The following is an 18546-nucleotide window of genomic DNA, read 5'->3' on the forward strand; positions in this document are numbered from 1 at the left end:
CCACACCCCAGCTGTTCCCTACCACGTACCTTCTTTGTAAAAGAACAAAACATGGTTGAAACCACAGGCTTCAGGGCCTGTAAACATGACCATTCATTGCTCTTCCAGGGGCCAGTGAGTGAGGGGCAGGCCCATCACCTACCAACATCACCTGAGGCCACACACGCACATGGCCTCTCAAACCCCAGACTGGAAACAAACTGGTCCCTTCTCGCCCACTGTGCTTTCACAAGCTGGGAGCCTCAGGCATCTCCAGTGATGATGCTCAGAGTCCTTGAAATGCTCAGACCAGCCTTGAATGGACCACGGCAGACCTGAGTCCACGCCGTGGCTGTGAGATGCTTCAGCCACGACAGGCACCCCGCGATGCCTGGGAGCTTAAGACCCGGGCAGGGCCTGGCAGAGGAGGCAGCATCCACAGCCAACCAAGGGTGCCCAAGCCCACAGGTTGGGGAGGAAGGACCACCCTCTGTGGCTGAGCCTCTTGGGGTCAACAGGCTGCATTTGCAGCATCGGGGGTGGGGGTGGGGGTGGGGAAGGTGGGCCGAGAGGTGGTGCTTCCAGCTGCCACTCCAGCCCACAGGAGGCTGAACCCTGGCTCCGGGGAGTTGGAGGGGTGGGGGAACCTGTGTGCCCTCCCAGAAACAAGGCCCAGGGGGCGCCCCCGAGCACTGGAGACAGAGGGCATGAGAATGAACAGACAGAGACTGGGGCTTAGGAATCAGCTCACACCTGGCCTGGCACCATCACCACCTCATTTAATTGATCCTCACTTCACATTCCTCAGGCCCAGCCTGGCTGCCCTGCTCGCCTTTACTGCACACGGGACTCTGGCCCGCCGAGGGCCGGTTCCTCTGCAAGTGAGTCTTTGGGGTCTTCCCGCTCTGCCCCCATTGAGGCAGCACCTGGGGGACCTCAGCCCCCCAAGCCCACCCCTCTGGGGGCTGGTACCCCAGACTGCTCCGGTGTGTCCTCTAGCCACACCTCCCTCCTGGCATCTGGCCGTGATCTGCTGGATTAGAGACCCCCCCTCCTGAGCAATCACGCTCCATGGGAAGGGCCCCTGTTGGGGTTCTGGCTCCCCTATCCGTCAGGGGGTGGCGTTGGCCTGGTTGCCTGCCTGGACTGCCTGATACATGCTGAGGAGCGAGGAGAGGGTGCCCAGGAGGCCCACCAGCCACTGGGGGAAGCGGCCGGCCCACAGGACCCCTGGGGGCAGCCAGTGCACTGCGTTGGCCAAGTCCGCCAGGTTGCTCAGGAGGGTCAGTACCTCTGAGCAGATCTGGGTCTCCACGGTCCTCCGCTTGCCCCGGGACAGCCGGCTGTGGGAACAAAGGGCGGGGGAGGGGGCACTCAGGGAAGGACCCCCCCCCGCCAGCCCCTATCCCCCACTCCCTGCAGGGACAGGGCAAGGAGTGCTGGGGAAGGCGGAGGACCGGAGGACCGGCAGGCTGTGTCCGTCACACCCACCAGAGGGAGCCCATGGTGGGAACCAGAGTCTCAGGTCCACGGGCAGGGGGAGGAGGGAAGGGGAGGGGAGGGGAGGGGTGAGCAGCTTCCGGGCCTGTGCTGGGCACCTGCTCTACCCTGCACTCTTTCCCAGGATGAGACAGTGACTGACCTTGGTCCTCAGGACACTGACTCCACCTCGGATCATCCTCCCACACCCGGGCCCAGCCGTGAAGGCTCAGCCCTGGAGTCCCAGGTCTGCCACTTCCTGCCTAGGGGCCCCCAGCTAGCCTCAGTTTCCCCATCTGTAAAAGGGCTCCCATCCCCCCGGGGGCCGCAGCGATGCCCTGGTACCTAGCACACATCTGCCCCCCACCCCCACCCAGCAGAGCCTGCATGCATGGGGAAGGGCGGTGACTCTGAGCACCTCCTTGACTGGGCAGACCTTCTGGGGCCCCTGGCTTGCCGGAAGAAGTCTTCTAGGGGAACCCTGGACAACGTACCTGGTGAAGGCTTCCGGGGGGTTCCTCAGCCTCTGTCTCAGCTTCAGGACCATCCACAGAGACCTGCAACACCACACAGGATGGGGTGGGAGCAGCTGGGTGGGGGGTCACCAGGTAAATGGGGTCCAGATGGGTACAAAGCCTGTCCACTCCCCCCCCACACACACACACCCTGGACACTGGCTGGGCCTGTCTGAAGGGAGTCTAGACAACCTTCTGGATCCCCAGGGCTGGATCTGCAGGCCGGAGAAGCAGCCACCAGGTGGGTGTCCTCCAGTGCTCCCTCCAGCCTTTGCTCCCTGCAGCCTGGGCAGGTGACTTTCCGGCACCCCAGGGTCTTAAGGACCCCTGGTCATGATGTTGTTCAGTCGCTCAGTCGTGTCCGACTCTTTGTGACCCCGTGGACTGCAGCACACCAGGCTTTTCTGTCCTTCAACAGCTCCTGGAGTTTGCTCAAACTTGTGTCCATTGAGTCATGATGAGCACATACCAAATGCTCCCCAGCCCCCATACCCTTGCTCACACCAAATGCAGAGAAACAACGGGAAAACTAGCTGCTCTAAAATGAATGGAGGACTTCTCTGGTGGTCCAGTGGTTAAGACTCTGCCTGCCAATGCAGGGGACTCGGGTTCAATCCCTGTTCCGGGAAGATTCCACATGCTGAGGGGCAGCCCAGCCCGTGAGCCAACTACTGAGCCCACATGCTACAACTACTGAAGCCTTTATAGCACCTAAAACCCTTTCTCCACAAGAGAAGCCGCGGGAGTGAGAGGCCCGGCCACTGCAATTAGAGAGTAGCCCCCACAAAGCAATGAAGACCTAGTGCAGCCATAAATAAATGAAATTTTAAATAAATAAAAAGCACCGTAAAAGGTGTTTAATACAAAATAAGATGAATGGAAGAACAGGCAGAGCAATATTCACCCTAAAAATAGGATTTTTAGGGCAGTGAAAAATACTTCAGTGGTAGATACATGTTATTTTACGTTTGTCCAAACTCAAAGCGCAACACAGAGCGTGAACCCTGATGTAAACCATGGATGTGGGGTGATTATGCCACGTCCACGTCGGTTCATTGACTAACAAAGGTCGGGCTCTGGTGCCGTGTGGATAGTGGGGAAGTGTGTGTGTGTGTAGGGGGTACATGGAAAAACTCTGCTTCCGGTTCAGTTTTGCTGTGAACCTAAAACTGCTCTAAAAAATAGTCTATTTAAAAAAAAAAAAAAGTTTAAGGGAAACAAGGCAACCCTGAAAGCAAGAACAGGAAGTCTCTTGGGGCCTCAGGTCACGGGGTAGCCTCAGAAGGAGAGGCTGTGGCCTCAGAGCACCCGGAGCCCAGCCTGGGCACCCTGAGCACACAGGTAGGGGCAGTGAGGGCAATGCTGATAGAAAGATAGGGCCAGCTCCATCACAGCCGTTGAGACTGTGAGGGGAGCTGACGTCAAAACGGAGCCGTGTCCCTGAACCAGGAGAGCAGAAACAAGTGAAAATGTGTCAGCACGGTGTCTGAAACAAAGGCTGTTGGGACCGACATAGGTACACTGCTGCTGCTGCTGTTTAGTCGCTCAGTCGTGTCCGACTCTTTTTGACCCTATGGACTGTAGCCCGCCAGGCTCCTCTGTCCATGGAATTCTCCAGGCAAGAATACTGGAGTGGGTAACCATTCTCTCCTCCAGGGGATCTTCCCGAACCAGGGATCAAACCCGCATCTCCTCCTTGGCAGGTGGATTCTTTACCACTGAGCCACCTGGGAAGCCCACTACTATGTGTAAAGTAGATAACTAATGAGAACCTAGTGTATAGGTAAGGAACTCAGTGCTCTGTGGTGGCCTAAATGGGAAGGAAATCCAAAACAGAGGGAGTGCATGTATATATACAGCTGATTGACTTTGTGATACAGCAGACACTAACACAACATTTTAAAGCAACTAAACTCAAAAAAAAAAAAGTTTTGTTTTTTAAATCAAAGACTGGGAAAAATCACCAAAGTATAAAGAGAGAGGATCTCTGGGTTGGATAGTGGGTGACTTGAATCTTCCACTTTGGGGTCTGCTCATTTTCCAGGCCGCCTACGGTAAACATACAACTAGGGTGAGGGGGAGACAAGGACTACTGGATGTCAGTGTATGCCCAGGGACAAGGGATGGCAGATGAGGGCATAGGCCCCCCAACCTCGAGGTCAGGGGCTGCCCCACCTCCCTTCAGGGATCTAAGAGACCTTTGCACCCAGGAAACAGGGATATTGGAGGTCCTGCTTCACCCATGCTTTCCGGGCCAGGGAGCTCTGAACAAACCCACTCAGCAAATTGGCAGAGGGGAAGAAACCATTAAAGTTTTAGAGACTTTATGGTTTGTGGAAGCATGGAGCCAGTCTGGAAACTCCTGGCTGCTTCATCTGAGGATGTTTGCTGATGACAATGCAAGCAGGACGCGGGGACCCGGGGAAAGGCAGCCACTTCTGTCCAGGCCCCCCGAGTTATTTTCTTCTTCCTGGGTCTGGTAGGCACAGTCACGTGCTCCCCACCCCGCCCCCAGAGATTCCCACATCCTAATCCCCAGGCTTATGATGGGAGTGTGTTCCCTTCCACAGCAAAAACGACTTTGCAGGCCTTCCCTGGTGGTGCAGTGGATAAGAGTCCACCTGGCAATGCATGAGACACAGGTTCAATCCCTGGTCTGGGAAGATCCCACATGCCTCGGAGCAACTAAGCCCGGCCGCCACTACTCAAGCCCTCATACCTAGAGCCCAGGCTCTGCAACAAGAGAAGCCACCACACCTCAGAAGAGAAGCCTGCACACACAACAAAGAGGAGCCTCCGCTCGCCACAACTAGAGAAAGCCTGAGCACAGCAACAAAGACCCAGCACAGCCAAAAATAGATGAATAAATTTTTTCAAAAAGGAATTTACAGATGGAATTGAGTTAAGGGTGTGGACTTCAGAGATGATCTGGGGTGGGGGTGGGGGGTTGTCATCTCAGGGGTCCTCAAAGGATGGAGGAGGAGGCTCAGAGTCAGAGAAGGAGTTGTGACAAGAGATGCAGAGGCTGGAGTGACGAACACGCTTCAAAGATGGAGGGAGGGGCTGCAAGCTGAGGAATGCAGGAGACTCTAGCAGCTGGAAGGCTTCCCAGGTAGTACTAGTGGTAAAAGAACCTGCCTGCCAGTGCAGATGTAAGAGATGCGGGTTCGATCCCTGGGTCGGGAAGATCCCCTGGAGGAAGGAGGGCACGGCAACCCACTCCAGTATTCTTGCCCGGAGAATGCCATGGACAGAGGAGCCTGGCGGGCTACAGTCCATAGGGTTGCACAGAGTTGGACACAACTGAAGCGACTTAGCACGCACACACGTACACTAGAAGCTGGAAAGGCCGAGAACAGACTCCCTCGGAGCCTCCAGGATGAACACGGGCCTGCCCACGCTTGGTTGTTAGCCCACTGAGAGCCATTTTGGACTTCTAACCTCCGAAACTGTTAAGATGATCGATTTGTGTTGCTTAAAGCTGCCAGAGTCGGACACGACTGAGTGAATGAACTGAACTGAAAGCTGCCAAGTTCGTGGGAATCCATTTCAGCACCAGCAGGGGATGGATACAATGAGGGACGACAAGAGGAGGAAAAGCAGGAGAGGCAAAGACAGTCCCACACCCGCCTCTCCAGCCCACCTGCCCACCTGCTCCCTTCCAGTCTCCTGATGGGCAGCAACGCTGCTTACCTAGCAACCCCCAGGAGCAGGGAGAGGCCCCAGAGGGTGGTGCTCAGCGTCCACCACCGGGCAGAGTCCACGTGGAGGATCTTGGCGTCAGCGGCCCAGGCGACATGCTCACAGGGGTAGTAGAGCTGGTCGGCCAGGTTGCCCAGGATGGACACACAGCGGACAAACATATCCTCCTCCTGCAGGAATGGAAGAGAGTGGGGGTTGGGCCTGGGGTGGGGAGGTGGGGGGGTGGGTGGGACCCACCCGGTGGGACCCACCCACTGCATTTCAGGGGCTCGGGCCATACCAGGGGGCAGTCACAGGGCAAGGTCCAGGCCAGGCAGGTTGGCTCATGGCTGGCACTGTGGGAGAAGAAAGGCCGGATTTCTCAGCAGTGTGGTCACCTCTGCCCAGTAGAGCGGCTGGTCTCAACTCCACTGCGCTGTGGGATCCTTGCAAGTGTGTGCTAAGTTGCTTCAGTCATGTCCTCTTTGCGACCCCATGGACTGTAGCCCACCAGGCTCCTCAGTCTATGGGATTTCCTGGGCAAGAATACTGCAGTGGGTTGCCATTTCCTTCTCAAGGGGCCCCTCCTGACCCAGGGATCAAACGGATGTCTCCTGAGTCTCCTGCATTGGCAGGCAGATTCTTTACCACTATACCACCTGGGACGCCCCAGGGGATGCCTGGGGAGCTTCAAAAACCCCTACTCAGCCCCCAGCCCCAGGGGTTCTGCCTCACCAAGGCTGAGGTGGGCCCTAGCACTAGGAATTTTTTTTTTTTAAGTTCCTGGATGATTCCTGTGGAGGACAACTTGGGATGCCCTGCATCAGGGCATTACTAGTTCCTGTGCATGGGTCTCAGGCTCAGGACCCTGAGATGGGGCAGGGGAGGGAGCCCCGCAGAGAACCCTGACCAGGCAGAGCAGCTGGCTGGCCTGCTGGGTTGCCACATGCCCGGTGCCAGCTTGAAGCAGGCACAACGCTCACTGCAAGGCTTGGGTCACCTCCCCCAGATCAGACAGGGGTGAGCACCTAGCAAGGCAAGGCCGGTTGAGGCTGTAGGAGCCTCTTCCCTGGGCCCAGCCCTCAGGGCCAGGCTCCCTCCAGGCCTCCAAGTTGGCCCAGTTCCAGGCCGAGTCCTTCACTTCCCTGCCTGTAACCGTGTCATCCTCGCTGCCTGCCGTGCCCTTCCCCTCCTCTCTGTCTTCCCTGTCTAGCCCTCTCCTTCCTGGTAGCCGGCTGTGGTCCTGCCTCCCTCTGGGTGCTGAACCCCACTCCAGCTCCCCCATCCCATCTGGGACCTTCTGGGGTGTCCCGGCACACTTCATCCCTCCGTGAGGATGGGACTCACTCCACTGGTGTTTTCTGAGAAGCTGCAAGACCTGGGGCCCTATGCTGGGGAAGAGGCAGGAGCAGAGGGCACTCAACCAAAGAGGTTCTTGTTCTGGATAAGGGATATATGAGATGCAGAGAGCACCCCCCTCATGTAGGGACTCAGGGGAGTCTTCACAGAGGAGATGGTTGGGGGGGACAGTGTAGGGAACATGCCCTCATCAAAGAGGAGGCTGGAGAGATGGGTGTCAACACGGGAGGAAGGCCCAGGCAAACCCTTGAGATTGGGGATAATCAGGCCATGGGCACTGGGGCGGGATGGGGGGGCATCTGAGCAAGTGAGTATGGGAGGAGACCACGGGAGGGTCAGGGGAAGGGCAGGGCAGCCCAGGAAGGGGGCGTAACTCAGCCAGGCTGGCCCAGGGCAGCTTCTCAGCCCATCCCCTGGGACAGCAAGATCACATTCCCTGCCGCCCCCTCCCTAGGTGAGGAGCATCACTCTAGACCCACTGGTGACATGATGAGGTTCTGTTGTAACTGCAAGATATTATAAATAATCTATGTGTCCAACAGGGGACCAGTTCAGCAAGTCACCATCCGGCTATACATGTGTACCCTGAGGCCCTAAAGAAGGAAGGAGCTTCTTTTGGTTTTTGTTTTTTGGAAGAGGCACATGGCTTCAGGGGATGTTAGTTCCCCAAACAGGGATTATACTCAGGCCCTCTGCACTGAAGGGGCTTCCCAGGTGGCACAGTGGTAAAGAATCTGCCTGCCAATGCAGGAGATGCAAAAGATCCCTGGGCTGGGAAGATCCCCTGTAGGAGAAAATGGCAACCCACTCCAGTACTCTTGCCTGGAGAATCCCACGGACAGAGAAGCCTGGAGGGCTACAGTCCATGGGGTCGCAGTCAGACATGACTGAGGGCACACTCTTCTGTGGCAGTGAAAGTGCTGAGTCCTAACTGCTGGATCACCAGGGAATTCCCAGAAGGAGCTTATTTTGGACTGATATGGAATGACCTCCAAGTTGCACCATTCCATGAAAAAAGCAAGTGGCAGAAGAATGTAAATGTCATGTAACTATTGATGTAAGCAAAGCACAGGTGCAGGAAATCTCATGAAGGAAACACAAGAAGCTGACAGCAGTGGCTGCCTCTGAGGAGGAAAACTGGTGACCGAAGGGTCAGGAAGAAGACTTTTTAATTATAGTCTTTGGGAACGAGCTAGTTTGTTTAACTGAAATTGAAACAAGAACGTCTGATTGTCTCAAAAAAAAAAGTAAAATTGAAAAAACAATAAACTGCCCATACTGTTGCCTTTGTAAAGGGCAGTCCATAAGATGCCAACTTCCCAGGGTCCGCACCCCCTCCCTGGAGCCCCACGCACCCCCGTTACCTCTGCCCCCAGGCCGTACTGCTTAGTGTAGACAAACATGGCCACGTCATCAAAGAGTCGCAGGACGATCCTACAGTGGCTGAGCTGGGAGGACAGTGCCAACAGGCGCGTCCCCACTTCTGACCTGGCAGGACATTGTTCCACCAGGACCCCGCCCACCAGCTGGCAGCAGTAACCCAGCGTTCGGATCTGTGGGAAACCAGAAGCAGTCAGTAGGACTGAGCCGATCACCCCTGACCTGGCCGCGGGCCTCGGGGAATCAAACAGGACTCTCAATCAAACTTCCAACAGAAAGTTGAAAGATACTCGTAGGTGGGATACATGGAGACATACAATATCATTGTGCAAAAGGCTTTGTGAGATTGGGATTGACAGGTATACGCTATCGATAACTATGTGTAAAACAGATAACTGGGTGTGTTAGTCGCTCAGTCATGTCCGACTCTTTGAGACCCCATGGACTGCAGCCTGCCAGGCTCCTCTGTCCATGAGGATTCTCCAGGCAAGAATACTGGAGTGGGATGCCATTCCCTTCTCCACAGGATCTTCCCAACCTAGGGATTGAATCTCGATCTCCCACATTACAGACAGATTCTTTACCATCTGAGCCACTAGGGAAGCCCAAAACTGATAACTAATGAGAACCCACTGCATAGCTCAGGGAACTCTAGTCAGTTCTCTGTGGTGACCTGAATGAGAAGGAAGTCTGGGATGGAGGAGATATATGTATATGGATGGCTGATTCATTCTGCTGTATGGTAGAAACTAACACAACATTGTAAAGCAACTATATACTCCAATAAAAATGAACTTTTAAAAGAAAAGGCACTGTGGAGACTAAGGGCACACTGGCTCGTGTCACTGAATGGCACAGTCTTTGGAGACACATGATGGGGATGAGAAAAAGAAACCCCAATTTCTTACCTCCTGGATCCTCCTCTTTTCCCAGCAGGCAGGAAGACTATTTGCATCTACCTTATTTGCATCTACCTGGCTGGACCAAAGTCCGTGGCTGGGCTGTGACTTAGAAAGGTGAGCAGGCCTCAACCCAGTGAACAAAAGGATAATTTGTTTGCATTACTTTAGTGAGAAGGAACCCAGTGGTGATTCGGGAATCAGCGGGTGATCTGGAGCATGGTGAACAAGGTCTGCTTCCCCACCCTTACATCTTTATTTCATCTGCTTTTCAGAAGTTGCTTTTTCCTGTTGTTTTATATATTATTTTTCCTTGTAATTCCTTTTCAGCACCTTTGTAATGGCAAAAACGCTGCATTTTAAAAGTCCGGCTTTGTTGTTGTTTAGTCGCTAAGTCGTCTCTGACTCTTCCAAACCCATGGGCTGTAGCCCACCAGACTCCTCTGTCCATGGGATTTCCCAGGCAACAATACTGGAGTGGGGTGCCATTTCCTTCTCCAGGGGATTTAGAACCTGAATACTCAATCAGAGAAGATTTGCCTAGAACCTAAATGCCCAGCCACTGGTACATTCCCTGGTACAACTGGAATGCCTACCTGTAAGAGATTGATTGGGACAAGCTCAGAGTCCGACCTCAGCGGCCTGGAAGGAACAATCTAAATGCCCAACCTGAGTTGAGTGGAAGGTCAGAACCTAAGCATCCAGTCACAGGGAAAGCAGTGCAAAATCTTATATCCCCATATTAGATTTTGACAACCGAGGGACTAAATACAGTGGCTTAGTCTGATCCTAAATGTCCAAACATGGGTTTGTTAGGCATGGGAATGTCTGGCCAGGCCGAATTGGCCAGAGCAACCTAAGTACTCAACTTCAGGGGATTTAGTCAGAACCCAAATGCCCAGCCTTAAGGGGAGCCCTGCCACATCCCAAATCCTCATACGACATTGTTTGGGACCAACTTCAGTGGTCCGGCTGGATTCAAATGTACAAACGTGAGGATCTGGCTGGTACTGTAAATGTCCAGTCGTTTGGGGTAACGAGAAGAACCTACATGTCCACCGCTAGGGGATAGAAGCATCTGCCCTGGGGGGATCCTGAGTGACCCCACTCCCTCTCGGGCCTCAATGTCCCGGTCTCTGGGTTTTGGCCCGACTCCAAGATCTCTGGCCTCGCTCCACCCCAGCCTCACCAGGCGATCGCGACCCCTATAGGACTCCAGCGCCGACGCCAGATCGCTCAGGGCCACCATGGCGACTCCGCAGTGATGTCAGTTCGCCGCGCCAGGGGGCGGGACCGGTGCAAGGGGGTGAGTTCCTGGGAGCTTTCTGCGCAGGCGCCGGCGCGACCCTTTGTTCGGGACTGCGCTTTGTCTGCTTCTGGGAGCAATGTAGTTTGCAACTTTGGGATCTCCACTTGTGGTTTCTTCCGGCCCTGTGCACCTAGGTGGACGGTCTGAGCTCGCTACCCATGTTTTCAAAGTTAACCAGTTACACACACGCAACCACATAAAGATTCCAAGCAAAAGCACCAACCTGTTTGCTGTGGTCCAAGAAGAAAGTTTTCTAATTTTTCTGCTTTACTCTTTCTGCGTTGTCGGCTTGTCCTTAGAGAGCATGGTTTGCTGTTATGTCCTGTAAGGCAATTTAAAAAAGTCAGGGAAACTTTGGGGAATTCCCTGGTAGCCTAATGGTTGGGACGCTCTGCTTGCACTACAGGGGGTGCGGGTTCCATCCGTGTTTCCGCGTGCCTGCGTGCTCAGTCGTCCGACTCTTTGCGGACCCCATGGACCCTAGGCCACCAGGCCCCTCTCTCCGTGGGATTTTCCGGGCAAGAATACTGGAGTGGGTTGCCATGCCCTCCTCCAGGGGATCTTCCCAACCCGGGAGACAAACCCGCATCTCCTGCATCTCTTGCATTGGGAGGCGGATTCTTTACCACTGAGCCACCTGGGAAGCCCAAGTTCCTGCATGCGTGCATAAATAAGCTGCTGCTGCTGCTGCTAAGTCGCGTTAGTCGTGGCCGACTCTGTGCGACCCCATAGACGGAAGCCCACCAGGCTCCTCCGTCCCTGGGATTCTCCAGGCAAGAACACTGGAGTGGGTTGCCATTTCCTTCTCCAGTGCGTGAAAGTGAAAAGTGAAAGTGAAGTTGCTCAGCCGTGTCCGACTCTCAGCGACCCCATGGACTGTAGCCTACCAGGCTCCACGATCCATGGGATTTTCCAGGCAAGAGTACTGGAGTGGAGTGCCATTGCCTTCTCCGATAAATAAGCTAGTCCCCTTTAAAAAAAAAAAAAAAAGGAAATGCATGGAACCGGTCTAGAAGAATAGACAAGAATCTGATAACTGGAATATCCCCAGCGGATAACTGGGTGGCTGATGTTGACTGAAATAAAAACGCACACCATGAGAGCTGTGAGTTTTTCAGTTTTATTGGGGGGTTTACTGAGGGCTGTAACCCAAGGGGTCTCAGGAAGAGTTGAGCCGAAGGTCAGCATGTGTGTGATTTTGGAGAAGGTTATGTGTAATCACGCATCCCAGTGGAAAGTTAATGATTTTAGTGCTTTTCTAAGTGTGGGAAGATGGACAAGAATCCAGACCCATAAAAATTTTTTCCTGAAAACATCTTCACTATCTGAAGGCCTGTCCTGTCAGTTTTCCCAGAGCAGAGAGCAGCTTCTGATCCTCCAACTGGAACTCTTTTCAGGGGGTGTTAAAGGTCAGTGACTGCAGTGGCCAATGACTCAATCCTTGTGGAGCCAGATGGCCAGCCATTAGTCATCACTGGGAAGAGATTAAATGTTCACCTTTGTACTGTTTTGTAGTCTTTGAATTTTGTGCCATCTGCATGGACTAGTTGGTCAAAAAATCAAAGACACTGATTTTTGTTTGACTTAGTATGAATAGAATGCTAGATTTCTATTTTATATTCACTCAAAACTTTGATATAGTTCCATGTATTTTGGCATCAACTATTACTGCTAAAAGTCTAGAAACTTTATTATCTTAGTGATTTTAAAAAATTTTTTGAAAGAGGCTTGAAACTTCTAGCCCAATTCTGAGAATATAAAGAAATACTATGTTGTAAAAAATCAAAGCACAGGCAATTAACATGTGATACACTGTTATTAACTAATACACAGATTTTGTTCAAATTTCACAAAATTTTGTGTTAGTGTGCATATGTTTTCATACCTTATTCAAGGTTCCACATTGTAGTTAGTTGCATTGAGGCAGCTTCAGCTGCATGCAACAAATTCTGGTAAATTCTCTTTTCATTTTTATTCCATCACAAATATTTTCTAATTTTCCTTGTTATGGCTTCTTAGATTCACCCACCATTTAAAAGTGGACATTTAATGTCCAAATACATGGAGTTTCTAAAGTATCTTTGATATTAATTTCTCACTTTGATATTAATTTCTCACTTAAATGCTTTCTTCTCTGCAATCACCCTGGGTTTTTTCAGTCTTCTAATTTTACTGAGGCTTTCAACGGCTAAGTCAAAGGTCTCTCTTAGTCAATGTCACATTGCAGTTGAAAATATGTGATTTATTGTCAAATATCTTTTGATATTGATTTCTCACATAATTCCACAGTGATAAGAGAACAGATTCTGTATAATTTCAGTACCTTTAGATCATGAATTTTTTGCACCTTGTTTTATGTCCCTGGATATGTTCCAGGGTCTCCTAGTTTATAGTCTATGGGAACTTGAATAGAATTTGTATCCTACTGTTGTGTGAAGATTGCATAAATCTTAATTATGTTGAATTGGTTCATAGTCCTTTTCAGGTCTACTATATCCTTCTCTCTGAAACCCCATGGACTATACAGTCCATGGAATTCTCCAGGCCAGAATACTGGAGTGGGTAGCTGTTCCCTTCTCCAGGGGATCTTCCGAATCCAGGGATCGAACCCAAGTCTCCCGCATTGCAGGCAAATTCTTTACCAGCTGAGCCACAAGGAAAGCCCACTATATCCTTCTACTTCTGTATATATTCATTCTATTGATTTTTGAGAGTTTGATATTGGAACTCCAACTAAAAATCTGCATTTATCTACTTTAAAAAATAATTGTAAGATATAGTGAAACTGTAGGTATTAATAACCTTGTTCTATATTTTCCAAATCTGTAAATGTATTATCATACTTTCATAATTTAAAAAATAAAAAAAGAAAGAGAAAAAAATCAAAGACATTCTTTCAAAGAGGTAACATAGCCTGTTTCCTTTATTTGTTTAAGATTTATTTATTTTGTTTTTTGGCTGCACTAGGTCTTTTTTGCTTTGCACAGGCCTTCTCGAGTTGTGGAGAGTGGGGATGACTCTTGGTTGCTGTGGGAGGGCTTCTTACTGCTGTGAATTCTCAGGTTGCCGAGCACGGGCTCTAGGGCACAGGCTCAGTAGTTGTGTCACAGGGGCTTAGTTGCTCCGTTGTCATGTGGATCTTCCTGAGCCCGGGATCAAACCTGTATCCCTTGCTTTGCAAGGCAGATTCTTAACCGCTGGACCACCACTGAAGCCCCCTTTGTTTCTTTTTTAATTGAGGTGAAATTCACAAAACTGAGAGCTCAGTTGGTAAAGAATCTGCCTGCAATTCAGGAGACCAGGGTTCAATTTCTGGGTTGGGAAGATCCGCTGGAGAAGGGTTAAGCTACCCACTCCAGTATTCTTGGGCTTCCCTTGTGGCTCAGCTGGTAAAGAATCCACCTGCAATGCGGGAGACCTGGGTTCGATCTGGGTTGGGAAGATCCCCTGGAGAAGGGAACAGCTCCCCTCTCCAGTATTCTGGCCTGGAGAAGTCCATGGACTGTATAGTCTGTGGGGTTGCAAAGAGTCAGACATGACTGAGAGACTTTCACCCTCACTCACATAGCAAAAAGTTTACCATTTTAAGATGTACAATTCTGTGGCATTTAGTACACTCATGTGTCATACAGACATCCCACCTTGATAGTTTTCAAATGTTTTCATCACCCTCAAAAGAAAACCTGTCACTCTTTCGTGCAGTCACACTATTCCTCCTCCCCCTAGCCTCTAGCAACCACCACCTGCTGCCTGTGTCTACTGATTTACCTATTCTGGACATTTCTTATAAATAGAATCATGTAATATGGGAACATTTGTGTCTGGCTTCATTCACTGACCCTGTTTTTGAAGTTCTCCACATTGTGCATGTCTCAATAGTACTTAATTCCTTTCATGGCTGAATAATATTCCATGCTTTGGCTACATCATATTTTTATCTGCTTATTGGTTGATGGGCACTTGGATTGTTTCTACCTCTTTTTGTTTGTTTGCTACACTGGGTCTTTCTTGCTGCTCGAGGCCTTTCTCTAGTTGTGAAAAGCAGGGGCTACTCTCTAGTTGCAGTACGAGGGCTTCTCACCGCAGTGCTCTCTCTCGTTTCAGAGCACCGGTTCTAGGGCGCGCGGGCTTTAATAACTGTAGCACGCCACTCAGTAGTTGTGCCTCATGGGCTTCGTTGCCCCTGAGCGTGTTGCCCTTCGGAATCTTCCTGGACCAGGGATCGAACTCGTGTCCTTTGCATTGGCAGGTGGTTTCCTAACCACTGGACATCCAGGAAAGCCTCGTTTCCACCTTTTGGCTCTTGTGAACAGTGCTGCTGTGAACATGGTGTACGTGTACTTGTTCTAGTCCCTGCTTTCAGTTCCTACCTACGAGTAGAATTGCTGGGCCATTCAACTATGTTTGACTTAAAAAAAAAAATATTTGTTTATTTGGCTGTGCCAGATCTTAGTTGTGGGACGAAAACTCTTAGTTGCAGCATGTGAGATATAGTTCCCTGACAAAGGATCAAACTTGGGCCCCCTGCATTGGGAATGCAGAGTCTTAGCCACTGGACCACCAGGGAAGTCCCCATGTTTGACTTGATGAGGAACCACTAGACCATTTTCCACGATGGTTGCACCATTTTACATTCCCACCCACAGTGCACAAGGGTTCCAATTTCTCCACATTCTTGCCAACACTTGGACTGTTCATTTTAATAATACATTTTATTTAACCCAGCGTGCAAAAATATTGTCATGCCAGCTTGGGATCCGTTCAGACTAATGTACATACATTATACCACCTAATCCTCTCACCTCCATTCTCTTCTCATAGTTCATCAGCTTTCTTTGTCCTCTTCTTAGTCAACTCAGGAAATTCCTCTACATACATTCCTCCTTTGCGAGATTGCATCTGCTCTCCTATTTTTCCCAAGGCTAAAATAATAAATAAGGGTCAAGGAAAGATAAGCTGGCTTACCAGTAAGGAGACACCCAAGAGCACATCTCCTGATTCAAGTGGTATCTCACTGTGGTTTTGTTTTGCATCACTAATGATGCCAACTGGTCTCCTTTATTTAAGAAAAAAAAATACATTTCCTCTTGATTTAGACACATATTACTCATCCAGCCTGATTCACTCATATCCAACCATGTTGCCTTTCTCCTGTTCCTTGAAGTCGCAGCCCACACCTGCCTCAGGACCTTTGCACGTGCTGTTGGCTCTGCCTGGAAGGCTCTCCTTCCAGATACTCATCTGGCTCCCTCCCACACCTCCTTTTCAGATATACTCAAATGTCATCCTGCTCTGGGACCACACACACATACCTCTAGGCACTTCCTGCCCACATTTCTTGCTACCTTATTTTTCTTTTTAGCTTGTAACACTACTTAACATGACTGTATATGTTACTTCTTTTTCTTTCTTTAATATGGCTGTGCCAGGTATTAGTTGTGACACGTGGGGTCTTCAATTTTCACTGTGGGATGCGGGATTTTTAGTTGCAGCAGGTAGGATCTAGTTCTCTGACCAGGAATCGAACCCGGGCCCCCTTCATTGACAGCATAGAGTTTTAGCCACTAGACCAACAGAGAAGTCCCTATGTTGCTTCTTAACCTGTGTGTGCGTGCTCAGTCACTTGGTCATGTTCAATTCTTTGAGACTTCATGGACTGTAGCCCACCAGGCTCCTCTGTCCATGGGATTCTCCAGGCAAGAATACTGGAGCGGGTTGCCATGCCCTCCTCCACGGGATCTTCCTGACCCAGGGATCGAACCCACATCTCTTATTTCTCCTGCATTGGCAGGAGGGTTCTTTACCACTAGCACCACCTGGGAAGCCTCCGACATGCTGCAACTGAAAAAAAAAAATCCCACATGCCTCAGCGAAGATCAAAGATCCTACAACTAAGACCCAGAGCAGGCAAATATATAAATATTTAAACACATACACACACTGCAGAAAAAATCGAAGCCAAGCCCAAGGCCAACAGAGGGAAGGAGACCTCGGGCTGCAGAGTGGCCGGATCCCTTCTCCTGAGCCTGTACTGTCCCACATGGTCCTCGTAACAGCACATCACGTTTCTCTGATGCCTATTTTTCCCCTGCCGAGCCCTGTTATAGGCACCAAAGAGACAGCAGTGAGAGTGGCAGGTAGGGCCCAGCCCTCCCAGTGTCCATCACCGTCTGGTTAGGGCTCAGCTTGACCTTTGGGAAAGCAACAGGAGCTGGCCTGGCATTCACGGCTGGCCTTGTGGTTGCTAAGAGCTGGCCTGGAGCTCTCTCGCAGTCGGGCACTGGTGTTCTCCTGCTGGACACAGATAATTTCACAGGATGCCTACATCAGACAAGGCCACTCTGTGACCATGGTGGGACAAGACAAAACAAGCCCGCTCCATCATGCTGTCTAAACACAGACAAAACATGAACGCTGTCCAAATCATTACAGCAACCAGATGTGTCCTGGCTAATCTGAATGACTCTGAGTCTTTGCCAATTGCCACTTTTTTTCTTTAAAAAACTATTTTATTATTTATTTGGTTGCCTTGGGTTTTAGATCCTGCATTCAGGATCTTTCATTGTGGAACACAGGCTTAGTTGCCTTGCAGAATGTAGGATTTTAGTTCCCTGACCAGGGATCGAAACTGCATCCCCTGCTTTGGAAGGCAGACTCTTAACCACTGTACTACCAGGGAAGTCCCCAGTCACCGCTTTCAAGTTGCTTCATTCCTTAGATTTTGTGATCAAGATTTTTCAGTTTCTCCATAAGAGTGTTACTTCTCCTCCTTGCTTCAAGACAGCGTACAGAACCTATCCACTCCTGCATCCTCCTTTTCCAGGCAGGCAGAGAAAATGTGTTTTTGCCTCAACACGGGCTTCCCCAGTGGCTCAGCTGTAAAGAATCCGTCTGCCAATGCAGGAGATGCAGGTTGGATCCTGAGTCAGGAAGATAAACTGAAGGAGGAAATGGCAACCCACCCCAGTATTCTTGCTTGGGAAATCCCATGGACAGAGGAGCCTGGTGGGCTACAGTCCGTGGAGTTGCAAAGAGTCAGATACGACTGAGCAACTGAACAACAAACTGGGAACTAAGATCCCATATGCCATGCTGCTGCTGCTGCTGCTGCTGCTAAGTCGCTTCAGTTGTGTCCAACTCTGTGCGACCCCATAGACGGCAGCCCACCAGGCTCCACCGTCCCTGGGATTCTCCAGTCAAGAACACTGGAGTAGGTTTCCATTTCCTTCTCCAATGCATGAAAGTGAAAAGTGAAGTCGCTCAGTTGCTCAGTCGTGTCTGACTCTTCGAGACCCCATGGACTACAGCCTACCAGGCTCCTCCATCCATGGGATTTTCCAGGCAAGAGTACTGGAGTGGGTTGCCATTGCCTTCTCCAATGCCATGCTGCACTGCCAGTAAATAAATAAATAAAAAGAAAGTCAAATTTCCAGCCAGTAAAAGCATCCAACACAGAGCAAAGTCTCATGTATTGAAACTTCCCTAGAAGCACTGAAGACAAAGCCCAGATCCATGACATGCATTGTACCCACTGCTGCAAGTAACAAGCCCCGTGTGTTTAAATACTTGTGTGTTCCTGGTGGTCTTGGGGCTGAAGGTGGGAAGCACAGATATCTTTAAGGCTACACTGGAGGTCTGTGAGCCCTGGAGTGGCATTAAGAGGTATGGTGACTCAGAGAGTTAGGCCCATCCTGTGCAGACAAGAGTTAGAAAGCTGATGAGAAGGAAAAATGGTGATAATACATGCAGGTGGCCTCTGGCATCAAATCCTCCCCCACTGAAGTGGCTGCCATCTCCAGCCCCATTTTCCAGATGACAAAATGGAGTCTTCGAGAAGTCAAGTCACAGGCCAGGCTCCCTCGAGCTCTCAGGGGGCAGGATCCTCTGTCCTTGCTCCTGATTTTCCTCCTGGTTGCCCCCAGAGTTGCTGGGGGACCCTTGTGAC

The 18546-nt window shown here is 50.8% G+C and overlaps 2 protein-coding genes across 23 annotated transcripts in view; one reads left to right on the plus strand and one right to left on the minus strand.

Moving 5' to 3' along the window:
* Positions 1-4853, plus strand: part of ARHGEF18 (Rho/Rac guanine nucleotide exchange factor 18) — a 103228-nt gene extending 98375 nt beyond the window's left edge. For 2 of the 9 annotated variants that reach the window (XM_081498534.1, XM_081498545.1), the window contains 3 exons: positions 788-860; positions 1402-1504; positions 4544-4853. In XM_081498534.1, coding sequence (XP_081354660.1) covers positions 788-860; positions 1402-1504; positions 4544-4696 — 329 coding nt within the window. In that variant the 3' untranslated portion in view covers positions 4697-4853. Of the gene's footprint in view, positions 1-787; positions 861-1401; positions 2842-4543 lie in introns of those variants that run through there. The other 7 variants (XM_081498535.1, XM_081498546.1, XM_081498542.1 and 4 more) reach the window with 5 other exon arrangements.
* On the minus strand, positions 722-18499 carry PEX11G (peroxisomal biogenesis factor 11 gamma). 14 transcript variants are annotated; one of them, XM_081498592.1, is made up of 9 exons: positions 18345-18499; positions 16793-16892; positions 16591-16699; positions 15404-15523; positions 10825-10923; positions 8378-8566; positions 5667-5845; positions 1953-2015; positions 722-1322 (listed from the first exon to the last, which is right to left on the minus strand). In XM_081498592.1, the coding sequence occupies exons 6-9, from the start codon at positions 8414-8416 to the stop codon at positions 1091-1093; spliced, it is 513 nt and encodes a 170-aa protein (XP_081354718.1). In that variant the 5' UTR covers positions 8417-8566; positions 10825-10923; positions 15404-15523; positions 16591-16699; positions 16793-16892; positions 18345-18499; the 3' UTR covers positions 722-1090. The 14 variants fall into 14 exon arrangements, with proteins under 14 accessions (XP_081354718.1, XP_081354713.1, XP_081354712.1 ...); XM_081498587.1 differs by lacking the exons at positions 16591-16699; positions 16793-16892; positions 18345-18499 and adding an exon at positions 5956-6010; XM_081498586.1 differs by lacking the exons at positions 15404-15523; positions 16591-16699; positions 16793-16892; positions 18345-18499 and adding exons at positions 5956-6010; positions 11228-11410.
* Between the last annotated feature and the right edge of the window lie 47 nt (positions 18500-18546).

This window comes from Giraffa tippelskirchi, chromosome 6 (assembly GCF_054371585.1).
Source record: "Giraffa tippelskirchi isolate mGirTip1 chromosome 6, T2T-mGirTip1v1.2.pri, whole genome shotgun sequence".
NCBI lineage: Eukaryota > Metazoa > Chordata > Mammalia > Artiodactyla > Giraffidae > Giraffa > Giraffa tippelskirchi.